Here is a 27,583-nt window from a genome sequence, read left to right as displayed (position 1 = left end):
TGTAAATTCAACATTCTGGAATCCAACTCCATCTCTTTTCATATTCCCCCTTTTCTCCATTAACCACTTTGTGCTGTCTGAGGGTTTGGACTCTTGCTTTTTCTTTTCTTTCCCTGCTGTTTTTATAGAGCTCTCATGTACTTTGTCAATGAATTTGTCATTCCATTCGTCAAGGTCGGAGGTATCTTCTACTTCCAGTCCTTGAAAGCGGTTTTGTAGTTCAAGTTGAAATTCATGCTTTCTTGGTTCCAAATTGATCATATCAGGCTTTCTGTATTTTGCTATTAATTTCATTCTTTCTAGTCTTGTATCTACGTTCACTTTGCACATAACCATACGGTGGTCACTGCCAGTGTTTACTTTGTTGAATATGGTAACATCTTGAATTATCTTTGGCTTGTTAGTCAAGATAAAGTCAATTTCATTCTTGGTTTTACCGTCCGGGCTTCTGCAAGTCCATCTTCTGGATATTTTCTTCTTGAAGCAGGTGTTCATAATTTTGAGTTTGTTTCTGGAAGCAAAATGAATGAGCATTTCACCTCTGTCATTTCTGAGACCTGATCCAAATTTTCCCATCACTTCTTCCTCCCCATCTTGCTTGATTCCTACTTTAGCATTGTAATCCCCTTTTACTTGGTTAAAGTGAGTTGTTGATGATTTGAGAGCCTGTTCCACTTTCTCATACAATTTTTCAACCTCTTCATCATCATGTGCTGATGTTGGAGCATACACCTGATTGACCTTAATGCTGTATTTACTGTTCCGTTTTAGGGTTATTTGGGCCATTCTTTCATGTATTCCTTTAAATTCTGTTATATACTTTGTCCATTTCTTATTAATGATGAAACCAACACCTGCTAGGCTTCTCTTTCCCATTCCTATGTGATAGAATTGATGGCCGCTGCTTTGTTCAATTAAATGTTCTCCTTTTCACTTCACTTCACTGAGACCTATGATATCCCATTCCATACCATCTCATTCTTCTTCAAGTTCTGTTAATCTGTCGTCTCCAATTAGGGATGTCACATTATACGTTGCCACTCGCAGATCCCAATGATGGAAGGTATGAACACAGGGATTCTTAGCACCCCCTGTTCCTTGCCTTAACGAACCTCCATCTTGGTCTGGAGCTCTGGAACTGCTGGGGACTGGTGCCATCTTTTTGGCGTACTTTTCATGCTGGTTATTAGCCAACACCTTCCACGCTGGCTTGGAAGGGGTACTTTATATCAGAGATCCTTCTACTAGACTAATTGCCTTACTGGGCTTTTGAACTTAGTCTGTCCTGTTGGTTGTCCGCACCCCATTTACCCAGGGACCTGCTCAGCTTTATGGCGCTGACCGCCCGCCAGTCACAAGAGAAGGTGCAAACGGTTCTTTGTGTGCATTTTATAGACGTTAGTTGGGACTCACTAACCCCACACACAACCTCCCATCTCATGCCTGGATGTAGTTTAACGCCATACCCATATATGTGTGTGTGTGTGTGTGTGTGTGTGTGTGTGTGTGTGTGTGTGTGTGTGTGTGTGTGTGTGTGTGTGTGTATATATATATATCTATATAGATATATATATATATAGATATAGATATGTGTGTGTATATATATATGTGTATGTATGTGTATATATATATATGTATATATATATATATATTTTTTTATATGTGTGTGTGTATATGTGTATATATATATATATATGTATATGTATATATGTATGTGTGTATATGTATATATGTATGTGTGTATATGTATATGTATATATGTATGTGTGTATATGTATATATATATATATATATGTGTGTGTATATGTGTATATATATGTGTGTGTGTATATGTATATATATATATATGTGTGTGTATATGTGTATATATATGTGTGTATATGTATATATATATATGTGTGTATATGTATATATATATGTGTGTATATGTAAATATATATGTGTGTGTATATATATACATGTGTATATGTATATATATATATATGTGTGTATATGTATATATATATATGTGTGTGTATATGTATATATATATGTGTGTGTATATGTATATATATGTGTGTGTATATATATGTGTGTATATATATATATATGTTTATATATGTATATATAAATATATATATATATGTGTATATATATATATATATGTTTATATATATATATATATATATATATACAGTGCCCTCCATAATTATTGGCACCCCTGGTTGAGATGTGTTAAAAGCCTTAAAATAAATTCAGTGTTTATTGCAGAAGAATACTGTCACACTGAAAATTGTAGGAAAATGTAGCCTTCAACTCAAATGAATTGTAAGAAAATAAAAAAATCCCTGACTAAAAAATAATTATTTTTCATTAAATCACCTGTTCCACAATTATTGGCACCCTTAACAATTCCCAGGAAATAAATATAATTGAAGCATTTCTGTCATTTCTACAGTAGTTTACAAAGTTTACCAGAGTACGTAGGAACATTTAATTAGTAATTCATCACTTCCTGTTTCCCTGGGGTATAAATATGACGTGACACCGAGGCCATTTCTCTTATCCACTCTTAAACATGGGAAAGACAAAGGAACACAGCATACAAGTGAGGCAGATGTGCGTCGACCTTCACAGGTCAGGCAGAGGCTACAAGAAGATTGCCACTCAACTGCAGCTGCCCATATCCACTGTGAGAGGAATAATTAAGAAGTTCAAAACAACTGGAACAGTGGTAAATAAGCCTGGACGAGGACCCAAGTTTATTTTGCCACCACGCACAGTGAGGAGGATGGTAAGAGAAATCAAAAGATCTCCAAAGCTCACTGTTACAGAATTACAACAAATGGTAGCATCCTGGGGTCACAAAGTCTCCAAATCAACCATCAGGCGCTGTCTACACGCCAACAAGCTGTTTGGGAGGCATGCACGGAGAAAACCTTTCCTCACTCACAATCATAAACGCAAGCGTCTGGAGTTCGCCAAACGGTATTGGGGCTTCAACTGGGACCGTGTGCTTTGGTCAGATGAGACCAAGATTGAGCTTTTTGGCAACAAACACTCTAAGTGGGTCTGGCGTACCACGAAAGATGCGCATGCTGAAAAGCACCTCATACCCACTGTGAAGTATGGGGGTGGGTCAGTGATGCTGTGGGGCTGTTTCACTTCCAAAGGCCCTGGGAACCTTGTTAGGGTGCATGGCATCATGAATGCTTTGAAATACCAGGACATTTTAAATCAAAATCTGTTGCCCTCTGCCCGAAAGCTGAAGCTGGGTCGTCACTGGGTCTTTCAGCAAGACAATGACCCTAAACATATGGCCAAATCTACACAGAAATGGTTCACCAGACACAAAATCAAGCTCCTCCCATGGCCATCTCAGTCCCCTGACCTCAACCCCATTGAGAACCTGTGGGGTGAGCTGAAAAGGAGAGTACAGAGGAGAGGACCCAGGTCTCTGGATGATTTAGAGAGATTCTGCAAAGAGGAATGGCTGAAAATCCCTCTTTCTGTCTTTGCCCATCTTGTGAAACATTATAGGAGAAGATTAGGTGCTGTTTTGTTGGCAAAAGGGGGTTGTACAAAATATTAACACCAGGGGTGCTAATAATTGTGACACACATTATTTGATGTCAAATAATTATTTCTTTATGTGGGATTTTTTCCCCACTGAATAAATGCACTTGTATTGAAGGTTGGATTTTTCTCTTTTTTTCCATTAAGGTCCCATATTATTTAGAAAAAAAATAAAATAATTGGAAGCTAAAAAACACATCTCAACCAGGGGTGCCAATAATTATGGAGGGCACTGTATATATATGTTTACATATGTGTGTGTATATATGTATGTTTATATATGTGTATATATATATATAGTATATCTATATGTGTGTGTATATATATACAGTATATCTATATTTGTATATATATATATGTATGTATGTATGTATGTGCGTGTGTATATAGGTGTCCGTGTGTGTGTTTTTGAATATAAGGGGACGCCTACGTTATTGTTCGTACTATAAGGTGCACTTAAAATCATTGAATTTTCTCAAAAATCGAGAGTGTGCCTTATAACCCGGTGCGCCTAATGTACATGTAAATTTTGTTTGCGCTTATCGACTTTAAAGCAATTTTAATTGGTAGATAGTGTAAGACTTAGATTTAGATTTAGACTTCCTTTTATTGTCATTCAAATTTGAATTTTGCAGTTGCATTAGCTCATGGTAGTGCAGGATAAATGAGGAATAAGGGGCAGATATGAATAAATAGATTACTGTACAGATAAATATATTGAACTTTTGTATATGCATCCACGTTTATGGATGTATGTTATATTGTCTTTATATTCCAGCCAGTTAATTGAGGGGATTATTATGATGCGTTCAAGAGTCTTAAGGCCTGAGGGAAGAAGCTAAAAGTAATTATAATAATAATAATGATAATAATAGATTTTATTTGTCAAAGGCATTTTACATTGAGTAAACAACCTCAAAGTGCTACAGTGTATTGATACATAAAATAAAAATAAAAAGATAATAAAAATAAATACAAATAAAAACTACAACAGCCTAATAGCTAGAACTAGTATACACATATATATATATATATATATATATATATATATATATATATATATATATATATATATATATATATATATATGCGTACTAGTTCTAGCTATTAGGCTGTTGTAGTTTTTATTTGTATTTATACTAGCCTAATAGCTAGAACTAGCTATACCCATATATGTGTGTGTGTGTGTTCTAGTTCTAGCTATTAGGCTGTATATATATATATATATATATATATATATAAAGGTTTTTTGTTTTTTTTAAAAGGTTTTAGGCCTTTTTTTTAAAGCATCCACAGTATGTAGTACCCTCAGGTGGTCAGGGAGAGTGTTCAACAGACTGGGAGCGGCAGAGCAGAAATCCCGGTCTCCCATTGTTCATAGCTTTGTCCTCAAGGGTTGGAGGAGGTTAACCTGACTGGAGCGGAGGTGTCGTGTGGAGGAATTGGGGGTGAGTAATTCTTTGAGGTACAGGGGGGCTTTTCCTTGGAGGCACTGGTGGGTTAGAAGAGAGACTCTGTATTCAATCTTGAGTGGAACAGGAACCCAATGAATGGATTGGAGCTGTTACAGAACCTGGACGTTCTGCTACGGAGGCTGCGGAACCTCTTTTTAGAGTCCAGCAGTAAAAACGGTCCTTGGTGGGGGTGGGAGGAGACTCTGCAGTTTTTCTGAGCCCTGGTCAGGCAGGGGCTTTTTGCTGATCTCCTGCATAGGAGTAAGAGAAGTCCTGATTATTTTTCCCGCCGTCCTCTCCACTCTCTGCAGAGACTTACAGTCTGACTTACAGTGTGACCGGTAGATGGCAGTCACATTCCTGTTTGGTGTGGGTTCACAGTGTGACCTGTATGGCTGTTGACCAAGTATGCATTGCATTCACTTATGTGCATCTGTAAAAAGCCGCATATATTATGTGATTAAGTCTACATGCTGTTTGTATAGAGGATGTTATGGTTTAAATAAGGGGGTGACGGCAAACGGACACCAGGGGGCGGTAAAGTACAATTTATTATATATAAAGACAATACATAAAATAATACCATCCATCCATCCATCCATCCATTTTCTACCGCTTATTCCCTTTCGGGGTCACGGGGGGCGCTGGCGCCTATCTCAGCTACAATCGGGCGGAAGGCGGGGTACACCCTGGACAAGTCGCCACCTTATCGCAGGGCCAACACAGATAGACGGACAACATTCACACTCACATTCACACACTAGGGCCAATTTAGTGTTGCCAATCAACCTATCCCCAGGTGCATGTTTTTGGAAGTGGGAGGAAGCCGGAGTACCCGGAGGGAACCCACGCATTCACGGGGAGAACATGCAAACTCCACACAGAAAGATCCCGAGCCTGGATTTGAATAATAATAAACACTACTGATAAACTATAGAATGGTGTGTGACAAAATCCAAGAGTGTATGTGTGTGACTATGTCTGTAGATTAGCTGTTAAGTGTTACCGTCAATGTTGAATGAAGAAGCAGACAGAAACCGAAGAGGGAGTCCAAGATACGCGAGGGGTCCGTGGGGTGGAGAGAGACGTCAAAATTCCGGGAGCGAGCGAGGGGTCGGGAAACGAGGGAGGCAGTCCAGATCCAGGGTAACGGAAGGAAAACACTGCGGAAAACACGGGAGAACAAACAAGGATGTCAGAACACGAGGGAAAAGTGCATAAGCCTTACAGTATCCGATATGAGAACTAAGTTCCCACGCCGATCCTTGGGTCCACTGGTCCTTTATTGATCTTGCCCTCATCAGAACCAGGTGAGCAGATAGATAAATGAGTGCAGGCTTGTTGCTGCGTGGGCGTGCTGCGCTCAGCGTGAGCAGGGGCGTGTCCTGATGCGCTGTCAGCGAGTCCTCTGGGTGGTCCCGCGGCGGAAGGAGACGCAGACTGCGCATGTGCCCCAACAGAGGAAAAGAGGATGTGACGACAGGTCGTAGAGGACGCTAAAGGCAGTGCCTTTAAGGCACGCCCCCAATATTGTTGTCCGGGTGGAAATCGGGGGAATGGTTGCCCCGGGAGATTTTCGGGAGGGGCGCTGAAATTCGGGAGTCTCCCGGGAAAATCGTGAGGGTTGGCCCATGTGCAGCTGAGATAGGCTCCAGCACCCCCCGCCACTCCCGAAAGGGACAAGCGGTAGAAAATGGATGGTTCGATGAGGTCGGTAAGCAGAACCAGAATTAGTCCGTACTATAGGTGCACCGGGTTATAAGGTGCACTGTTGATTTTGGAGAAAATGAAAGGATTCAAAGTGCACTTTATAGTCTGCAAAATACAGTAATAGTTTTTAATCCAAATTAAAAGTTTTGTGTCCAAATATTGAGGCGTGTGATTAATTGTGTTTAATATAAAATGATTTATTTTTAGTTATATTTTTTTATTCAAATTTTTTTTTTTTAATCATATGACAGCTTGGATTTATATGTAAATGTCTTATCTTGTTCAAGCTGAGGGCACTTCCTTGCACATGGAGAAACTATTTGAAGTGCTGAACGGCATGAAATTGCAGCCAGATTAGAATTTGCTCACGACCATTTTTTCATACCCTTGGTTTGTGTGCATTAACGAGGCCCCTGGCTTTGATCCACATGCAAGTAGATCTGGGAGTGTACGTGCACCTCAAAGGCCTACTGAAATGAGATGTTCTTATTTGTCTTAATGTGTCTTAATGAAATTAAACAATGGATGTCCGCTAACTTTTTGCAACTCAACGCCAAAAAAACGGAAATGCTGATTATCGGTCCTGCTATACACCAAAATCTATTTAATAATACAACTCTAACATTTGACAACCAAACAATTAAACAAGGTGACACGGTAAAGAATCTGGGTATTATCTTCGACCCAACTCTCTCCTTTGAGGCACACATTAAAAGCGTTACTAAAACGGCCTTCTTTCATCTCCGTAACATCGCTAAAATTCGCTCCATTCTGTCCACTAAAGACGCTGAGATCATTATCCATGCGTTTGTTACGTCTCGCCTCGACTACTGTAACGTATTATTTTCGGGTCTCCCCATGTCTAGCATTAAAAGATTACAGTTGGTACAAAATGCGGCTGCTAGACTTTTGACAAGAACAAGAAAGTTTGATCACATTACGCCTGTACTGGCTCACCTGCACTGGCTTCCTGTGCACTTAAGATGTGACTTTAAGGTTTTACTACTTACGTATAAAATACTACACAGTCTAGCTCCATCTTATCTTGCCGATTGTATTGTACCATATGTCCCGGCAAGAAATCTGCGTTCAAAGGACTCCGGCTTATTAGTGATTCCCAAAGCCCAAAAAAAGTCTGCGGGCTATAGAGCATTTTCCGTTCGGGCTCCAGTACTCTGGAATACCCTCCCGGTAACAGTTCGCGATGCCACCTCAGTAGAAGCATTTAAGTCTCACCTTAAAACTCATTTGTATACTCTAGCCTTTAAATAGACTCCCTTTTTAGACCAGTTGATCTGCCGTTTCTTTTCTTTTTCTTCTATGTCCCACTCTCCCGTGTGGAGGGGGTCCGGTCCGATCCGGTGGCCATGTACTGCTCGCCTGTGTATCGGCTGGGGACATCTCTGCGCTGCTGGTCCGCCTACGCTTGGGATGGTTTCCTGCTGGCTCCGCTGTGAACGGGACTCTCGCTGCTGTGTCTTGGATCCTCTTTGGACTGGACTCTCGCGACTGTGTTGTATCCATTGTGGATTGAACTTTCACAGTATCATGTTAGACCCGCTCGACATCCATTGCTTTCCTCCTCTCTAAGGTTCTCATAGTCATCATTGTCACTGACGTCCCACTGGGTCATTATTGTCACCAATGTCCCACTGGGTGTGAGTTTTCCTTGCCCTTATGTGGGCCTACCGAGGATGTCGTGGTGGTTTGTGCAGCCCTTTGAGACACTAGTGATTTAGGGCTATATAAGTAAACATTGATTGATTGATTGATGATATTTAAACGGGGATAGCAGGTCCATTCTATGTGTCATACTTGATCATTTTGCGATATTGCCATATTTTTGCTGAAAGGATTTAGTAGAGAACATCCACGATAAAGTTCTCAACTTTTGGTCGCCAATAAAAAAGCCTTGCCTATACCGGAAGTAGCAGACTATGTGCGCGTGACGTCACGGGTTGTGGAGCTCCTCACATCTGAACATTGTTTACAATCATGGCCACCAGCAGCGAGAGCGATTTGGACCGAGAAAGCAACAATTTCCCCATCAATTTGAGCGAGGATAAAAGATTTGTGGATGAGGAAAGTGAGAGTGAAGGACTAGAAAAAAAAAGGGAAAAAAAAGGCTATACAGTGGGAGCGATTCTGATGTTATTAGACAAATTTACTAGGATAATTCTGGAAAATCCCTTATCTGCTTATTGTGTCACTAGTGTTTTAGTGACATTATATGGTCGTAACTGTACAACCTGAAGGTCGGCCCCGCACCTTTCTTCAGCACCAGTCGACGGGTGGTGGCGATGCCCATCTCTGCCTTTCGCAAGGGACCCTCTTCGAAACACGAACTTCTGAAATGATCGCTGCATAATACACTGTACTTTGTGTGTGTGGTCCAATCCAACCATGTTCGCTTGACCGCTCTGTTCCAAAGTAAAGCTTCACCGTCATCTTTCGGGAATGTAAACAATGAAACACCGGCTGTGTTTGTGTTGCTAAAGGCGGCCGTAACACACCACTTCCCACCTACAGCTTTCTTCTTTGACGTCTCCATTATTCATTGAACAAATTGCAAAAGATTCAGCAACAGAGATGTCCAGAATACTGTGGAATTATGCAATAAAGCAGACGACTTATAGCTGTGAACGATGTTGGAACAAAATGTCCTCTACAATGCGTTATGTCATGCGCACACGTCATCATACCGCGACGTTTCAGCATGATACTTCGGTGCGAAATTTAAAATTGCACTTTAGTAAACTAAAAAGGCCGTATTGGCATGTGTTGCAATGTTAATATTTCATCATTGATATATAAACTATCATACTGCGTGGTGGCTAGTAGTGGCTTTCAGTAGGCCTTTAAAGCACAATATGTGCGGCACCTGTCCCTCACCTTTACTCTCTTTGTCTGCAGACTCTGACAGTGGAATAACTCACAGTCATATGGGCTTCCTGGTATCAAAGACAAACAGCGTGTTAGAGGATGGTTATGGCTGTCTGTCCGGCCTCATACCAGCCCTGGAGCTCATGGCGCTCTACGTGGCGGCCGCCATGCACGACTACGACCACCCTGGGAGGACCAACGCCTTCCTGGTGGCTACCAGCGCCCCACAGGTAGTTTTTTAAAAGTGATGGGGAACAAATTGTTGAATCATGTGCAAAACCCAAAACTAGTGAAGTTGGCACATTGTGTAAATCAGGGGTGTCCAAACTTTATCCACTGAGGGCCGCACACTGAAAAAGCAAAGCAAGCGGGGGCCATTTTGATATGTTTTTATTTTAAAAACCAATACAATATATGTATAAAATATATACATTTGGGCCTTCACTCAGGTTTGATCCCGGGGACACCAAAGGGTTTTGGTAAAAAAAATATTAAAAATGTGTCATTATTCAGTGTTATTTTGTTTTATTATTATTCAAGTTTTAAATCTCTGAATCAACATTAGGTCCATCTGTCAATATAATGATTTTAAAGATTTAAGTTGTATGTTCCTTTTGTCACAAAAAAAAACGTTTTTTTTATTGAAAAATCACAACATATGCAATATTTTCACCCAGTATTTTTTTTATATATTTGAGATTATATAAAAAACTATTAACACCTTTTATTTAATTTCATTATTATTTTTGGAGCAATGACACTTAAAAACAAATCACACTAAAATTTTTGGGGATCCACTCATTAAAGTGTTAAAAAAATAAATTATACATTTTTCTACTGTTTACTTTTAACACAATAATCTCGAGATCAACTTCGGTTCATCTGTCAATTATAAGTTTTATTGTTGTTTATGTTTTTTGTTTGTTCTTTAAAAAAACAGCTCAGTTTTTTATATGGCAAACACAAAATATGTTACATTTTCCCCAAAAATATCTCAAAGTGGAAAATTTAACGTGACGTAATTGGAGCCTTGAATAGGTCAATAATTCCTAATGACATTGATTTTGATTCATTATTATTTTTTAAAGAAAGAAACAGCCTGCATGGCAGCTTTGTGTTATTAGAGTAAACGTTGCAACATTTTCTTGTTACATTTCACCAGTTTGCTCCTTTGTATCACTTTTTACGTTTTAAAAATGTTTCAATCGTATGTTTAAAATGTGCCGTGGGGCTGTTAAAAAATTCCCTGCGGGCTGCAAATGGCGCCCGGACAGGCAATTTGGACATCTCTGGTGTAAATGGTAAATAAAAAAAGAATACAATGATTTGAAAATCATTTTCAACTTATATTCAAATGAATAGACTGCAAAGACAAGATATTTCATGTTCGAACTGGAAAACTATTTTTTTGCAAATATTAGCTCATTTGGAATTTGAAGCCAGCAACATGTTTCAAAAAAGCTGGCACAAGTGGCAAAAAAGACTGAAAAAGTTGAGGAACGCTCATCAAACACTTATTTGGAACATCCCACAGGTGAACAGGCTAATTGGGAACAGGTGGGTTCCATGATTGGGTATAAAAGAAGCTTCCGTGAAATGCTCGGTCTTTCACAAACAAGGACGGGGCGAGGGTCCAAATTGTTTAAGGACAACATTTCTCAAACAGCTATTGCAAGGAATTTAGGGGTTGGGAAATAATTCCACCTGAAAAGCTTCAAAAATTGGTCTCCTCAGTTCCCAAACGTTTACTGAGTGTTGTTAAAAGGAAAGGCCATGTAACAGAGTGGTAAAAATGCCCCTGTGCATATATTTTTTAAATGTGTTGCTGCCAATACATTCTAAGTTAATTATTATTTGCAAATAAATATTAATTTTCTCAGTATTCAAACATTAAATATCTAGTCTTTGCAGTTTATTGAATTAGATAGAAGTTGAAAATGATTTGCAAATCATTGTATTATTATTTCTATTGACGAATTACACAAAAAATGTCATATTTTTTTGTGTAGGATAATGTTCGTTCTGTAATGTTTGTCTGATCTTGAATGGGATTGTGCTGAAAATCCAGGGAGGGGTCAAAAAACTTCATAGCCATAGCATTCACAGACAATTTACATGGAATCAACAAAACTTGGAACAGAGGGGAGGAAGTGGGAGCTACCCATAGCATTCACAGACAAATTATAGAGAATCAACAAAACTTGCAACAGAGGGGCGGGACTGGGAGCTACCCATAGCATTCACAGACAAATTACATAGAGTCAACAAAACTTGCAACAGAGGGGCGGGAGTGGGAGCTACTCATAGCGTTCACAGACAATTAACATAGAATCAACAAAACTTGGAAACGAGGGGAGGGAGTGGGAGCTACGATCAGCCTGCTGCAGCTGTTTAAGCGCTACTCAGCCGTCCATCGCCCCTGAGGGGAATCAAGCCAAAAAAAAAACCTGCTGCTTAAGAAGCTATTCAAAATTCAGCCACTTAAAAAGTGAGACCAGACCTTTACTATTGTTCAAAATATCAGCCTTTGTTAGGACTAATCTACAGCAACAGTTTGTCAAATCCACCTTTGTTAGATTTTTATCGGTTATCAGTCTTAAGAAAAATGAAGTCATTGGTATCGGCTTGAAAAAATAAAATGCAACCTACAAAAAATACAATATACATAAAGAAGTCTAAGCCTCCGATGTCAAAATTAGGGCCCGGGGCCCACATGTGGCTCGCCACTTCATTCTATTTGGCCCTCGAAAGCCTGGAAATAATATGTATCAATGAAGTACTGCAAGTCATCTTACTAAATGTATTTTTTCTTTCAATTTTGGGAGGAACTAAATATTATGTACTCCATGTAATCGCAAATGGTGTTAACTTAAATATTGTCTAATAATGCAGGAATATATAATCAAACATTCAAACCATTTTTGTAATAGATATAAATATTAATAATAATGATTCCAAAGCAAGTTATCCATCAAATTGTGCAATGTAAAAGTAGCAAAAGATTTCATGGTAAAATTGTGAAATTGACTGTGGATTTTACAGCATTTTTCTCTAAATGAAAAAAACTGTACTTTTTTTTTACAGTAAAAAAGTGTGGTGCTGTTTTTGCATTTACAGTCATACACGGAAAAATCTACAGTTGTTGATTTGCAGTAAAAAAAAAAAAAAAAAATAAAACACAAACTTGCAGCTCAAGTGCCAAAATGTTACTGTAAATTTTTTTAGTTGTTTATTTACATTAAAAAACAAATGTAAACGTATAAAAATGTAGCCTTTTTTACCGTAAAAACAGCAGTACTGTCTTTCCATTTACAGTAATATACACTACATTTGGAGGGGAAATTATTGCAACCTACAATATATTTTTTTATTATTTTTTTTTTATTCACTAATAAAATGCGTTAAAAAATTGTGTAATAAGCGTCCCTCTGGGGCCCAACATAACTGTGATGTGGCCCTCGGTGAAAACCACTTTGACACCTCTGCTATAAGCTAATTATAGTTGTCACTTTTAATCTGCAAGGGTAGCAACAAAGTGTGTGTTTTTTTACAGTTAAAAAATATGTCGATTTACAGTAAAAAAAAATTTACAACAGTACTGTTTTTCCATTTACAGTGATATACACTACATTTTGAGGTGAAATTATTGCAACTTACCATATTTTTGGGAAATGTTTGTTTTTTTTAATCCAATAAAATGTGGTGCCGTTTTGGCATTTACAGTAATACATTGAAAAGTCTACACTTCTACAAAAAAAAGGCAGCTCAGGTGCCCAAATTTTACTGTAAAAATGCATTTTTTTTAATTTACAGTAAAAAAAAACTAATGTAAATTTTACAGTAAATATCTGGTAACCGAGCTGCCTTTTTTTTTTACCAAATAAAATAGCAGTACAGTTTTTCCATTAACAGTAATATACACTATGTTTTGAGGTGAAATTATTTCATATTTTTTTTACATTTTATTTTTTAATAATATACTAATAAAATGCATTAGAAAATTGTGTAATAGTAGTAATCACTGTTAGGGCCAAACATAACTGTGATGTGGCCCTCAGTCAACACCACTTTGACACCTCTGCTATAAGCTAATTATAGTTGTCACTTTTTGTCTGCAAGAGTTGCAACGAAGTGTTGTTTTTTTACAGTAAAAAAAAAATGTTGATTTTACAGTAAAATTTTGGCATCTGAGCTGCCTTTTTTCTTACAGCAGTACTGTTTTTCCATTTAGAGTAATATACACTACATTTTGAGGTGAAATTATTGCAACTTACCATATTTTTTGGAAATGTTATTTTTTTTTAAATCTAATAAAATGTGGTGCCGTTTTGGCATTTACAATAATACACTGAAAAATCTACAGTTCTAAAAAAAACTGGCAGCTCAGGTGCCAAAATGTTACTGTAAAAATGCAGTTTTTTTCTTTACAGTAAAAAAAAAATATTTTATTTTACAGTAAAATTCTGGCAACGGAGCTGCCTTTTTTTTCTTACAGCAGGACTGTTTTTCCATTTACAGTAATATACACTACATTTTGAGGTGAAATTATTGCAACTTACCATTTTTTTGGGAAATGTTTTTTTTTTTTAAATCTAATAAAATGTGGTGCCGTTTTGGCATTTATAGTAATACACTGAAAAATCTACGGTTCTACAAATAAAAAAGGCAGCTCAGGTGCCAAAATGTTACTGTAAACATGCTGTTTTTTTATTTACAGTGAAACAACTAATGTGAATTTTACAGTAAAATTCTGGTAACTGAGCTGCCTTTTTTTTTACCAAATGAAATAGCAGTACAGTTTTTCCATTTACAGTAATATACACTACATTTTGAGGTGAAATTATTGCAACTAACCATATTTTTTGTAAATGTTATTTAAAAAAAAAGAAAATCTAATAAAATGTGGTGCCGTTTTGGCATTTACAATAATACACAGAAAAATCTACAGTTCTACAAAAAAAACTGCCAGCTCAGGTGCCAAAATGTTACTGTAAAAATGCAGTTTTTTTCTTTACAGTAAAAAAAATGTAAATTTTACAGTAAAATTCTGGCAACGGAGCTGCTTTTTTTTTTTGCCATAAAAACAGCAGTACATACACAACATTTTGAGTTGAAATTATTTCAAATTACCATATTTTTTTTACTTTTTATTTTGTAATAAATATACTGATAAAATACATTAGAAAATTGCGTAATAATAGTATTCACTGTTAGGGCCAAACATAACTGCGACAGTGAAAAGGACTTCTACACCTCTGCTATGAGCTAATTACAGTTGTCATGTTTTACCTGCAAGAGGAGCAAGCAGCTGTGTTCGTTCAGACGTCTCCCAAAGTGTAAATGTGCTGGTGTGTGCAGGCGGTGCTCTACAACGACCGTTCAGTTCTAGAAAACCACCACGCTGCCTCGGCCTGGAATCTCCTCCTGTCCCGACCGGAGTTCAACTTCCTCGCCAACTTGGACCACGTGGAGTTCAAGCGTTTCCGTTTCCTGGTCATCGAGGCCATCCTGGCCACCGATTTGAAGAAGCACTTTGATTTTCTTGCAGAGTTCAATGCCAAGGTAGTTGTTTCCCAACACACCGTTTGCGTGTCCTGACATGCATTCAGGAGATTTTTGTTTGTTCCTTTTGGAGGTGGGAGATGATCCATCTACAGGGATTGATTGGTCCAACGAGAACGACAGGTTGCTGGTCTGCCAGATGTGCATCAAGCTGGCTGACATAAACGGGCCCCTAAAGTGCAAAGACCTGCATTTGCAGTGGACAGAGGGCATTGTCAATGAGTTCTATGAACAGGTGAGAGATTTGTCCTTAATCCTTCTTACAAACCCCGTTTCCATATGAGTTGGGAAATTGTGTTAGATGTAAATATAAACAGAATACAATGATTTGCAAATCATTTTCAACCCATATTCAGTTGAATATACTACAAAGACAACATATTTTATGTTCAAACTCATAAACTTTATTTTTTCTTTGCAAATATTAATTAACTTAAAATGTCATGGCTGCAACACATGCCTAAGTAGTTGGGAAAGGGCATGTTCACCACTGTGTTACATCACCTTTTCTTTTAACAACACTCAATAAACGTTTGGGAACCGAGGAAACTAATTGTTGAAGCTTTGAACGTGGAATTCTTTCCCATTCTTGTTTTATGTCGAGCTTCAGTCGTTCAACAGTCCGGGGTCTCCGCTGTCCTATTTTACGCTTCATAATGCGCCACACATTTTCCATGGGAGACAGGTATGGACTGTAGGCGGGCCAGGAAAGTACCCACACTCTTTTTTTTTTTACGAAGCCACGCTGTTGTAACACATGCTAAATGTGGCTTGGCATTGTCTTGCTGAAATAAGCAGGGGCGATCATGAAAAAGACGGCGCTTAGATGGTAGCATATGTTGTTCCAAAACCTGTATGTACCTTTCAGCATTAATGGTGCCTTCACAGATGTGTAAAATACCCATGCCGTGGGCACTAATGCACTGCCATATCATCACAGATGCTGCCTTCTGAATTTTGCGTCGATAACATTCTGGATGGTCCGCTTTTCCTTTGGTCCGGTTGACACAATGTCAAATATTTCCAAAAACAATTTGAAATGTGGACTCATCAGACCACAGAACACTTTTCCACTTTGCATCAGTCCATCTTAGATGATCTCGGGCCCAGAGAAGCCATCGGCGTTTCTGGATGTTGTTGATAAATGGCTTTCGCTTTGCATAGTAGAGCTATAACTTGCACTAACAGATGTAGCGACCAACTGTATTTAGTGACAGTGGTTTTCTGAAGTGTTCCTGAGCCCAGGTGGTGATATCCTTTAGAGATTGATGTCGGTTTTTTATACAGTGCCATCTGAGGGATGGAAGGTCCCGGTCATTCAATGTTGGTTTCCGGCCATGCCTCTTACGTGGAGTGATTTCTCCAGATTCTCTGAACCTTTTGATGATATTATGGAGCGTAGATGTTGAAATCCCTAAATTTCTTGCAATCGCACTTTAAGAAACGTTCTTAAATCGTTTGACTATTTGCTCACGCAGTTGTGGACAAAGTGGTGTACCTCGCCCCATCCTTTCTTGTGAAAGACTGAGCATTTTCTGGGAAGCTGTTTTTATACCCAATCATGGCACCCACCTGTTCCCAATTAGCCTGCACACCTGTGAGATGTTCCATATAAGTGTTTGATGAACATTCCTCAACTTTATCAGTATTTATTGCCACCTTTCCCAACTTCTTTGTCACGTGTTGCTGGCATCAAATTCTAAAGTTAATGATTGTTTGCAAAAAAAAAATGTTTATCAGTGTGAACATCAAATATGTTGTCTTTGTAGCATATTCAACTGAATATGGGTTGAAAAGGATTTGTAAATCATTGTATTCTGTTTATATTTACATCTAACACAATTTCCCAACTCATACGGACACGGGGTTTGGTCTTCCACTGGTAATTCCTTTGCACCGATGATGGCTATTCTACCGACAGGGCGATGAAGAGTCCACTTTGGGTCTTCCCGTCAGCCCCTTCATGGACCGAGCCGCACCACAGTTGGCCAAACTCCAGGAGTCGTTCATCACCCACATTGTGGGACCTCTTTGCAACTCTTACGACTCTGCTTGCCTCATGCCGGGACGATGGGTGGAACCCACGACGGATGCAGAGGAGCCTGAAAGCACAGAGAATGAGGAGGAGGAGGAGGAGGAGGAGGAAGAGGAGGACAATGCAGAGGAAGACACGTCCAGCAGCTTAGAGTCATCACGTATGTCAATGTATTCTGATTACATCGAAATTGTCCAATCATCTTTGTCGACATTCGTCCTGTTCCCGATATGTTGGCTGCAACGTGGTATGCTGGTTTTGAGGTACTGTTTGGAAAACTACTTTTAAAAAGTACCGTATTTTAAGGACCATAGGGCGCACCAGATTATGCTGGATGGGTTTTACTCGTATAGCTTCAAGGTACTCATAGCGCTTTGACACTATTTCCATATTCACTTATTCACACACTGATGGCGGCAGCTGCCATGCAAGGCGCTAACCACCACCCATCAAGGGTGAAGTGTCTTGCTCAAGGGCACAACGGACGTGACGAGGTAGGTAGAAGCCAGGGATCGAACCAGGAACCCTAAGGTTGCTGGCACTGCCAACTACGCCATGCCATCCTGTGTATGTACATATATATATATATATATATATATATATATATATATATATATATATATATATGTATATATGGGCTCTATTGATAACCTCACTAACAACTTTAACGACACCCTGCGCGAAACCATTGATAACATAGCACCGCTAAAGTTAAAAAAGGCTCCAAAAAGCGCACCCCGTGGTTTATAGAAGAAACTAGAGCTCAGAAATTATTATGTAGAAAGCTGGAACGCAAATGGCGCACGACTAAACTTGAAGTGCACCATCAAGCATGGAGTGATGGTTTAATAACTTATAAACGCATACTTACCTTAGCTAAAGCTAAATATTACTCAAATCTCATCCACCGTAATAAAAACAATCCTAAATTTTTTGTTTAGTACGGTAGCATCGCTAACCCAACAAGGGACCCCTTCCAGTAGCTCAACCCACTCAGCTGATGACTTTATGCAATTCTTTAGTAAGAAAATTGAAGTCATTAGAAAGGAGATTAAAGACAATGCGTCCCAGCCACAACGGGGTTCTATTAACACTGATACGATGGTATATACGGCGGATACTGCCCTCCAAAATAGTTTCTCTCGTTTTGAGGAAATAACATTAGAGGAATTGTTACAACGTGTAAATGGAATAAAACAGACAACATGCTTACTTGACCCTCTTCCTGGGAAACTGATCAAGGAGCTCTTTGTATTATTAGGTCCATCAGTGCTAAATATTATAAACTTATCACTCTCCTCGGGCACTATTCCCCTAGCATTCAAAAAAGCGGTTATTCATCCTCTTCTTAAAAGACCTAACCTCGATCCTGACCTCATGGTAAACTACCGACCGGTGTCTCACCTTCCCTTTATTTCAAAAATCCTTGAAAAAATTGTTGCGGAGCAGTTAAATGAACACTTAGCGTCTAACAATCTATGTGAAACCTTTCAATCCGGTTTCAGGGCAAATCACTCCACGGAGACAGCCCTCGCAAAAATGACTAATGATCTATCGCTAACGATGGATTCTGATGCGTCATCTATGTTGCTGCTCCTCGATCTTAGCGCTGCTTTCGATACCGTTGATCATAATATTTTATTAGAACATATCAAAACACGAATTGGTATGTCAGACTTAGCCCTGTCTTGGTTTAACTCTTATCTTACTGATAGGATGCAGTGTGTCTCCCATAACAATGTGACCTCGGACTACGTTAAGGTAACGTGTGGAGTTCCCCAGGGTTCGGTCCTTGGCCCTGCACTCTTCAGCATCTACATGCTGCCGCTAGGTGACATCATACGCAAATACGGTGTTAGCTTTCACTGTTATGCTGATGACACCCAACTCTACATGCCCCTAAAGCTGACCAACACGCCGGATTGTAGTCAGCTGGAGGCGTGTCTTAATGAAATTAAACAATGGATGTCCGCTAACTTTTTGCAACTCAACGCCAAAAAAACGGAAATGCTAATTATCGGTCCTGCTAGACACCGAACTCTATTTAATAATACAACTCTAACATTTGACAACCAAACAATTAAACAAGGTGACACGGTAAAGAATCCGGGTACTATCTTCGACCCAACTCTCTCCTTTGAGGCACACATTAAAAGCGTTACTAAAACGCCCTTCTTTCATCTCCGTAATATCGCTAAAATTCGCTCCATTCTGTCCACTAAAGACGCTGAGATCATTATCCATGCGTTTGTTACGTCTCGCCTCGACTACTGTAACGTATTATTTTCGGGTCTCCCCATGTCTAGCATTAAAAGATTACAGTTGGTACAAAATGCGGCTGCTAGACTTTTGACAAGAACAAGAAAGTTTGATCACATTACGGCTGTACTGGCTCACCTGCACTGGCTTCCTGTGCACTTAAGATGTGACTTTAAGGTTTTACTACTTACGTATAAAATACTACACGGTCTAGCTCCATCCTATCTTGCCGATTGTATTGTACCATATGTCCCGGCAAGAAATCTGCGTTCAAAGGACTCCGGCTTGTTAGTGATTCCCAAAGCCCAAAAAAAGTCTGCGGGCTATAGAGCGTTTTCCGTTCGGGCTCCAGTACTCTGGAATGCCCTCCCGGTAACAGTTCGAGATGCCACCTCAGTAGAAGCATTTAAGTCTCACCTTAAAACTCATTTGTCTACTCTAGCCTTTAAATAGACTCCCTTTTTAGACCAGTTGATCTGCCGTTTCTTTTCTTTTTCTTCTATGTCCCACTCTCCCTTGTGGAGGGGGTCCGGTCCGATCCGGCGGTCCGATCCGGTGGCCATGTACTGCTTGCCTGTGTATCGGCTGGGGACATCTCGCTTGTGGAAGAACACTGTTAAATCTCTGTCTGTGCTCAGAAATCAGGCTATCGAGGAAACCAATGCTTTCATCTGAGTAACCAGCTCAACAAGATCTTTTGAGTGTCATCCGGTGGCCATGTACTGCTCGCCTGTGTATCGGCTGGTGACATCTCTGCGCTGCTGATCCGCCTCCGCTTGGGATGGTTTCCTGCTTGCTCCGCTGTGAACGGGACTCTCGCTGCTGTGTTGGATCCGCTTTGGACTGGACTCTTGCGACTGTGTTGGATCCATTGTGGATTGAACTTTCACAGTATCATGTTAGACCCGCTCGACATCCATTGCTTTCCTCCTCTCTAAGGTTCTCATAGTCATTATTGTCACCGACGTCCCACTGGGTCATTATTGTCACCGATGTCCCACTGGGTGTGAGTTTTCCTTGCCCTTATGTGGGCCTACCGAGGATGTCGTGGTGGTTTTTGCAGCCCTTTGAGACACTAGTGATTTAGGGCTATATAAGTAAACATTGATTGATTGATTGATATATGTATATATATGTGTATATATATATATATATATATATATATATATATATATATGTATATGTATATACATAGTATATATATATATGTATATGTATATATATATATATATATATATATATATATATATATATATATATATATATATATATATATATATATATATATATATATGTATATAATGAAAAAGATTTTTAAGAAATAGGCCATTCATCGGTAGTGCCCTATGGTCCGGAAAATATGGTACACTTTTTCCTCTGCACCTCTTTATTTTTTTTTGATTACGTTTTTTTGGAGAGTGCATATTTTTCCTGTATCTTCTTTCATATACTTGCCTGCCGTCTCTGCATCCCGTGGTCCAGACATACAGCAGAAACGTATCGAATTTGTAACGCCACTTTAGATCTCTTTCTGTATTTTGATGAAGTTGGGATTTTTGTTTTTTAAATGTCAGTGACATGTAAGTTCAGTTTCCTGATTGTGTCAAGTTCAAACACTGATGGCATCTATTAAAACAGACGAGAAGCAAGGAATCATGCGGAGACAGAGTTCAATTTGGCTCAATTGAGGAGACACGTTTTATTTAGGCTGTATTCTAGTTACAGATCCAAACTACGTTCTAAAAGTCCACACCCGTGCTTCCTGTATTTATTTGCGAGGTCCCTGGTTACATCACTGAAGCTGTCGCTGAGGGAAGGGGGCAATCTCGACAACTCCAATTAGACATGATATATGACAATACAAGAAATGCAAATGTGTTGACACTGGTGATATCGCCTTGTCTCTGCTCTGTCTGCGTCACGGCGGTGTTCAGCCTTGGCTGTCCAGACCATTCCTGGACACAGACACTGATACCAGACTGGCTTGCAATCTTTTGGATTGACAGCTTTGCACAGACAAAAGAAAATACCACTTCAGTACAATTGACAAAAATTATAGCAACGGCCCTTAAGCGTAAAAGTTTTGTGATAATATATACCAGGGTTTCCTGCAGCGCTTTCCTGAGCCGCCGCCTAAACTAAAGTCTTAACAAGCTGCTCCGCTTAGTTCTGCCTCGGTCAGTACGTCTCTGCAGCACCCAGCATTGTCCCACCCACAGAACCATCTGATTGGTTACACGCAGATTGGTAACAGCCAATCAGCAGTGCGTATTCAGAGCGCATGTAGTCAATGCTCCTTCGGTGGCTTGAGCAGAAAGGTGAGCATAAGGCAGCGGACTCTTCCAAATTATAATAAACACTTTCAAATCAACTACTAGTAACATCACTATGAGCCCGTTGACGTTCTGGAAACATAAGCGGCAGCTCAGCTCGCGCGCGGTCCTTGAGGTGAAGGCTAATTAGCTTTTAACGTAACGTTAGCTCACTGTGTGGTGTGTGTGCGTGCGTGTGACATGCGTGTGTGTGTGTGTGTGTTACAGACAGCAAAGTCCTTTCTGTCTGAGAGAAAGATAAGCATTATTGACCTACAGTTAACAACTAAGTTATTTCACTTTACCTTTTTCTGTGTTGATTGAGCTGTGTAGAAGCAGCAAAAAAGGACAGTATGTTAAATGAAGAGTTTCCTGACACTGTCTCTGATCGTTGATATAATAATGTAAGTACACCGTAAAGCCTACATGAACTCCATGGTGTTCAGGGATGAATAGTCTCTCTTATTGCTATTGTGCTATTTTTTTCAGCTATAGTTACATTAATCATTAGTAATGTAGCAGCCTAGTTTTGAATGGCAGGGTCCTTGCTATCACATTTTGGTTAAAAAATCTACTTCACCAAAGTCTGTAGTCAGTCCCCACCACCCCCCCCCACCCCCCCCCCCCACCCCCCGCCCCCCCCACCCCCTCAGGCTTTGGTGGCAGCGACGAGGTGGAGACGTGATGGGGACAGGCCAAGTTACACCGATCCTTACACCCACCCCATTACTCGGTCCCCTCCCCCTGGATAGTCACTAACTTAACTACAAACCCCGTTTCCATATGAATTGGGAAATAGTGTTGGGTGTAAATATAAACGGAATACAATGATTTGCAAATAATTTTCAACCCATATTCAGTTGAATATGCTACAAAGACAACATATTTGATGTTCAAACTCATAAACTTTACAATCTTTTACTACGAAGCCACGCTGTTGTAACACGTGGCTTGGCATTGTTTTGCTGAAATAAGCAGGGGCCTCCATGATAACGTAGCTTGGATGACAACATATGTTGCTCCAAAACCTGTATGGACCATTTAGCATTAATGGTGCCTTCACAGATGTGTAAGTTACCCATGCCTTGGGCACTAATACACCCCCATACCATCACAGATGCTGGCTTTTGAACTTTGCGCCTACAACAATCCGGGTGGTTATTTTCCTCTTTGTTCTGGAGGACACCATGTCCTCTGTTTCCAAATATAATTTGAAATGTGGACTCGTCAGACCACAGAACACTTTTCCACTTTGCATCAGCCCATCTTAGATGATCACGGGCCCAGCGAAGCCGGCTGCGTGTCTGGGTGTTGTTGATGAATGGGTTTTCCTTTACATAGTAAGTTTTAACTTTCACTTACAGATGTAGCGACCAACTGTAATTACTGGCAGTGGTTTTATGAAGTGTTCCTCAGCCCGTGTGGTGATATCCTTAACACACCGATGTAGGTTTTTGCTGCAGTACCGCCTGAGGGATCAAAGTCCGTAATATCATTGCTTACGTGCAGTGATTTTTCCAAATTCTCTGAACCTTTTGATGATTTTACAAACCGTAGATGGTAAAATCCATAAATTCCTTGCAATAGCTCGTTGAGAAATGTTGTTCTAAAACTGTTTGACAATTTGCTTACAAAGTGGTGACCCTCACCCCATCCTTGTTTGTGAATTACTTCGCATTTCATGGAAGCTGTTTTTATACCCAATCATGGCACCCACCTGTTCCCAATTAGCCTGCACACCTGTGGGATGTTCCAAATAAGTGTTTGATGAGCATTCCTCAACTTTATCAGTATTTATTGCCACCTTTCCCAACTTCTTTGTCACGTGTTGCTGGCATCAAGTTCTAAAGTTAATGATTATTTGCAAAAAAAAAATGTTTATGAGTTTGAACATCAAATATGTTGTCTTTGTAGCATATTCAACTGAATATGGTTTGAAAGGGATTTGCAAATCATTGTATTCTGTTTATATTTACATCTAACACATTTTCCCAACTCATATGGAAACAGGGTTTGTAATACATTTTCTGGGGGAAACACTGTATACATAATGATTCTAACAGATTGTTTTGTTGATCAACTTTCGTCGAATGACCACGCATTTAAAATGTGTGCCGTATTTGATTTTCTCTTTAGAGAAAGCAGCCCCTAAGAAAAGGAGGAAAGTATTCTGCCAGATCACCCATCATCTGCTGGAGAACCACGAGATGTGGAAGAAAGTGATCGCCGAGGAGGCACAGAAGCAGGGCCAAGGAACTGAGTCGGTCCACGCGAACAATGTAGCAGAGCCCATTTTGGCGATCCATGAGGAGGAAGAGGAGCCGGGCAGCAGAGAGGAGGCGGCGGAAGGGGAGGACCCCGAGGAGGCGGAGGAGGAGCCGGAGTGGCCCGTGTCCCCGCAGGAGATGGACGGAGAGTGAACGGGACACATGGTGTGAGTCAAGGACTAGGACTTGTATTTCTCCTTTCTGTTATACTATTTACTGACTTTTTTTATTTGTATTTTTTGCCAGCACATCACTTTAGACACAACACTGTAGATGAGGAAATGTGTGCCTACAAAGAATTTAAAAAAACAAACAAAAAAAACAAACAGGGTGGGAAATTTTTGTGCTATACACATTTTATGGAAATAATTGATTCCACCAAACATTTAAAGGCCTACTGAAATGAGATTGTCTTATTTAAACGGGGATAGCAGGTCCATTCTATGTGTCATACTTGATCATTTCGCGATATTACCATATTTTTGCTGAAAGGATTTAGTAGAGAACATCCACGATAAAGTTCGCAACTTTTGGTCGCTAATAAAAAAAGCCTTGCCTGTACCGGAAGTAGCAGACGATGTGCGCGTGATGTCACGAGTTGTGGAGCTCCTCACATCTGAACATTGTTTACAATCATGGCCACCAGCAGCGAGAGCGATTCGGACCAAGAAAGCAACAATTTCCCCATTAATTTGAGCATGGATGAAAGATTCGTGGATGAGATAAGTGAGAGTGAAGGACTAGAAAAGACAAAAAAAAAGACTGTACAGTGGGAGCGATTCAGATGTTATTAGACAAATTTACTAGGATAATTCTGGAAAATCCCTTGTCTGCTTATTGTGTTACTAATGTTTTAGTGAGATTATATGGTCGTACCTGAAAGTCGGAGGGGTGTGGCTACGGGTGTGTTGACCGCCAGTGTCTCCGTGGGAAGCCACGTTTCTCGACAAGGCAAGGCAGCCGAGCTGAGATTTTTTTTTCCCCCCCTCCACGGTCTAAGCATCCGACGGTCAGGGGCGGCCGGTAGGAGGAGGCAAGAGAGTTCGCAGCTGCAGTAAGAACGACGCAAACTCTCCGCTCATGTGTACGGTAAGAGCCGACTTATTGCCACCATTTTCTCACCGAAACCTGCTGGTGTACATGTGGTAGGGAACCATGTTTGCTTAACCGCTCTGTTCCATAGTAAAGCTTCACCGTCAGCCTTCGGGAATGTAAACAAGGAAACACCGGCTGTGTTTGTGTTGCTAAAGCCGGCCGCAATACACCGCTTCCCACATACATCTTTCTTCTTTGACGTCCCCATTATTAATTGAACAAATTGCAAAAGATTCAGCAACACAGATGTCCAGAATACTGTGGAATTATGCGATTAAAGCAGACTACTTATAGCTGGGATCCGTGCTGGAAGAACATGTCCGCTACAATCCGTGACGTCACACGCACGCGTCATCATTCCGCGACGTTTTCAACAGGATGCTTTGCACGAAATTTAAAATTACAATTTAGTAAACTGGCATGTGTTGCAATGTTAATATTTCATCATTGATATATAAAGTATCAGACTGCATGGTCGCTAGTAGTGGCTTTCAGTAGGCCTTTAAAGGAGCTTTCCATCTTGCAATATGAGATTATGCATGGTCCTTTGGCGTACAGACTCTTTTGCTACTGTCCAGAGAAGAGGCAGACCTCCACCACAGTGTGGTGACGCGGGACTGAGGGAATTTTGCTGCCAATTTATATATATATAAATATTTTCCGAATGCAATTATTCATGGACACGTGAGTTACTCGTGCTTCGATTCCAGCGGGAGATTTGGAGTAAAATGGACATTTATGGAATACCTAATGAAAGGGGTAAATCCAATGAGGGGCGTAGGTGTCATTTCCTTCATTTCTGCCAAAATGAATTACGACAAGACACAATCAAATATTTGTAAATGTTTTGTTGTGCGTTTCTTCTTTTTGTTGCGTCTCGAGATGCCGAACCCTCATCACACGTCTTCTATGTCTTGTCTTGAAGTCAGTGTGTGCTTGAGTTTTTTCAGTTGAAAACAAGACTAAGGTTTAGGTTTGTTAACCCAACACAAGAGTACCCAGCAGATTTTCACACATATATATATATATATATATATATATATATATATATATATATATATATATATGTATATATGTATGTATATATATATATATATACTGTATATATATATATATATATATATATATATATATGTGTGTGTGTGTGTGTGTGTGTATTTATATATATATATACGTGTATATATATATATGTGTGGTGTGTGTGTGTGTATTTATATATATATATATACGTGTATATACATCTATGTGTATATATATACACATGTATGTATATATACATATATATATACAGGTGTTGGTCATATTATTAGAATATCATCTAAAAAGTTGATTTATTTCATTAACTCCATTTAGAAAGTCAAACTTGTAGAATGTATACATTCATTCCAAACAGACTGATGCATTTCAAGTGTTTTTTGCCAAAAAGGAGATGATTATAGCTGACAACCAATGAAAACCCTAAATTCAACATCTCAGAAAATTAGAATATGGTGAAAAGGTCAGATATTGAAGACACCTGGTGCCACACTTTAATTAGCTAACCAACTCAAAACACCTGGAAAAGCCTTTAAACTGTCTCTCGTTTTGATTCTGTATGACACACAATCATGGGGAAGACTGCTGACTTGACAACTGTCCAAAAGATGACCATTGATACTTTAAAGAAGGAGGGCAAGACACAAAAGGTCATTGCCAAAGAGGTTGGATGTTCCCAGAGCTCTGTGTCCAAGCACATTAATAGAGAGGCGAAGGGAAGACAAAGATGTGGTAGAAAAAACTGTACAAGCAAGAGGGATAACCGCGCCCTGGAGAGGATTGTCAAACAAAACCAAATCAAAAATGTGGGGGTGATCCACAAAGAGTGGACTACAGCTGGAGTCAGTGCTTCAAGAACCACCACGCACCGACGTATGCAAGATATGGGCTTCAGCTGTCGCATTCCTTGTGTAAAGCCACTCTTGAATAAGAGACAACGTCAAAAGCGTCTCGCCTGGGCTCAAGACAAAAAGTCCTGGACTGCTACTGAGTGGTCCAAAGTTATGTTTTCAGATGAAAGTAAATTTTGTATCTCCTTTGGAAATCAAGGTCCCAGAGTCGGGAGGAAGACAGGAGAGGCACAGAATCCACGTTGCATGAAGTCCAGTGTCAAATTTCCACAATCGGTAATGGTCTGGGGTGCCATGTCATCTGCTGGTGTTGGTCCGCTGGGTTTCCTGAGGTCTAGGGTCAATGCAGCAGTCTACCAGGAAGTTTTAGAACTCTTTATGCTGCCTGCCGCGGACCAATTTTATGGAGGTGAAGATTTCATTATCCAACATGACTTGGCACCTGCACACAGTGCCAAATCTACCAGTACCTGGTTTAAGGACCATGGTATCCCTGTTCTTGATTGGCCTGCAAACTCACCTGACCTTAACCCCATAGAAAAGCTATGGGGTATTGTGAAGCGGA

At 39.8% G+C, this 27,583-nt stretch overlaps 1 protein-coding gene across 1 annotated transcript in view; it reads left to right on the top strand.

Annotated features, from left to right (window-relative positions):
• The window catches only part of LOC133563135 (cGMP-inhibited 3',5'-cyclic phosphodiesterase 3A-like), a 270,194-nt gene extending 244,216 nt beyond the window's left edge, over positions 1-25,978 (top strand). Inside the window, exons 10-14 of the mRNA XM_061917097.1 lie at positions 9,633-9,832; positions 14,961-15,164; positions 15,238-15,399; positions 17,086-17,359; positions 23,907-25,978. Of these exons, the coding sequence (XP_061773081.1) occupies positions 9,633-9,832; positions 14,961-15,164; positions 15,238-15,399; positions 17,086-17,359; positions 23,907-24,190 (1,124 nt within the window). The 3' untranslated portion in view covers positions 24,191-25,978. The remainder of the gene's footprint in view (positions 1-9,632; positions 9,833-14,960; positions 15,165-15,237; positions 15,400-17,085; positions 17,360-23,906) is intronic.
• Positions 25,979-27,583: the final 1,605 nt, after the last annotated feature.

Source organism: Nerophis ophidion, linkage group LG12 (assembly GCF_033978795.1).
Source record: "Nerophis ophidion isolate RoL-2023_Sa linkage group LG12, RoL_Noph_v1.0, whole genome shotgun sequence".
In the NCBI taxonomy this organism is placed as follows: Eukaryota; Metazoa; Chordata; class Actinopteri; order Syngnathiformes; family Syngnathidae; genus Nerophis; species Nerophis ophidion.
The sequence above is the reverse complement of the archived record's forward strand: the minus strand, read 5'-3'. Positions and strand labels throughout refer to the sequence as shown.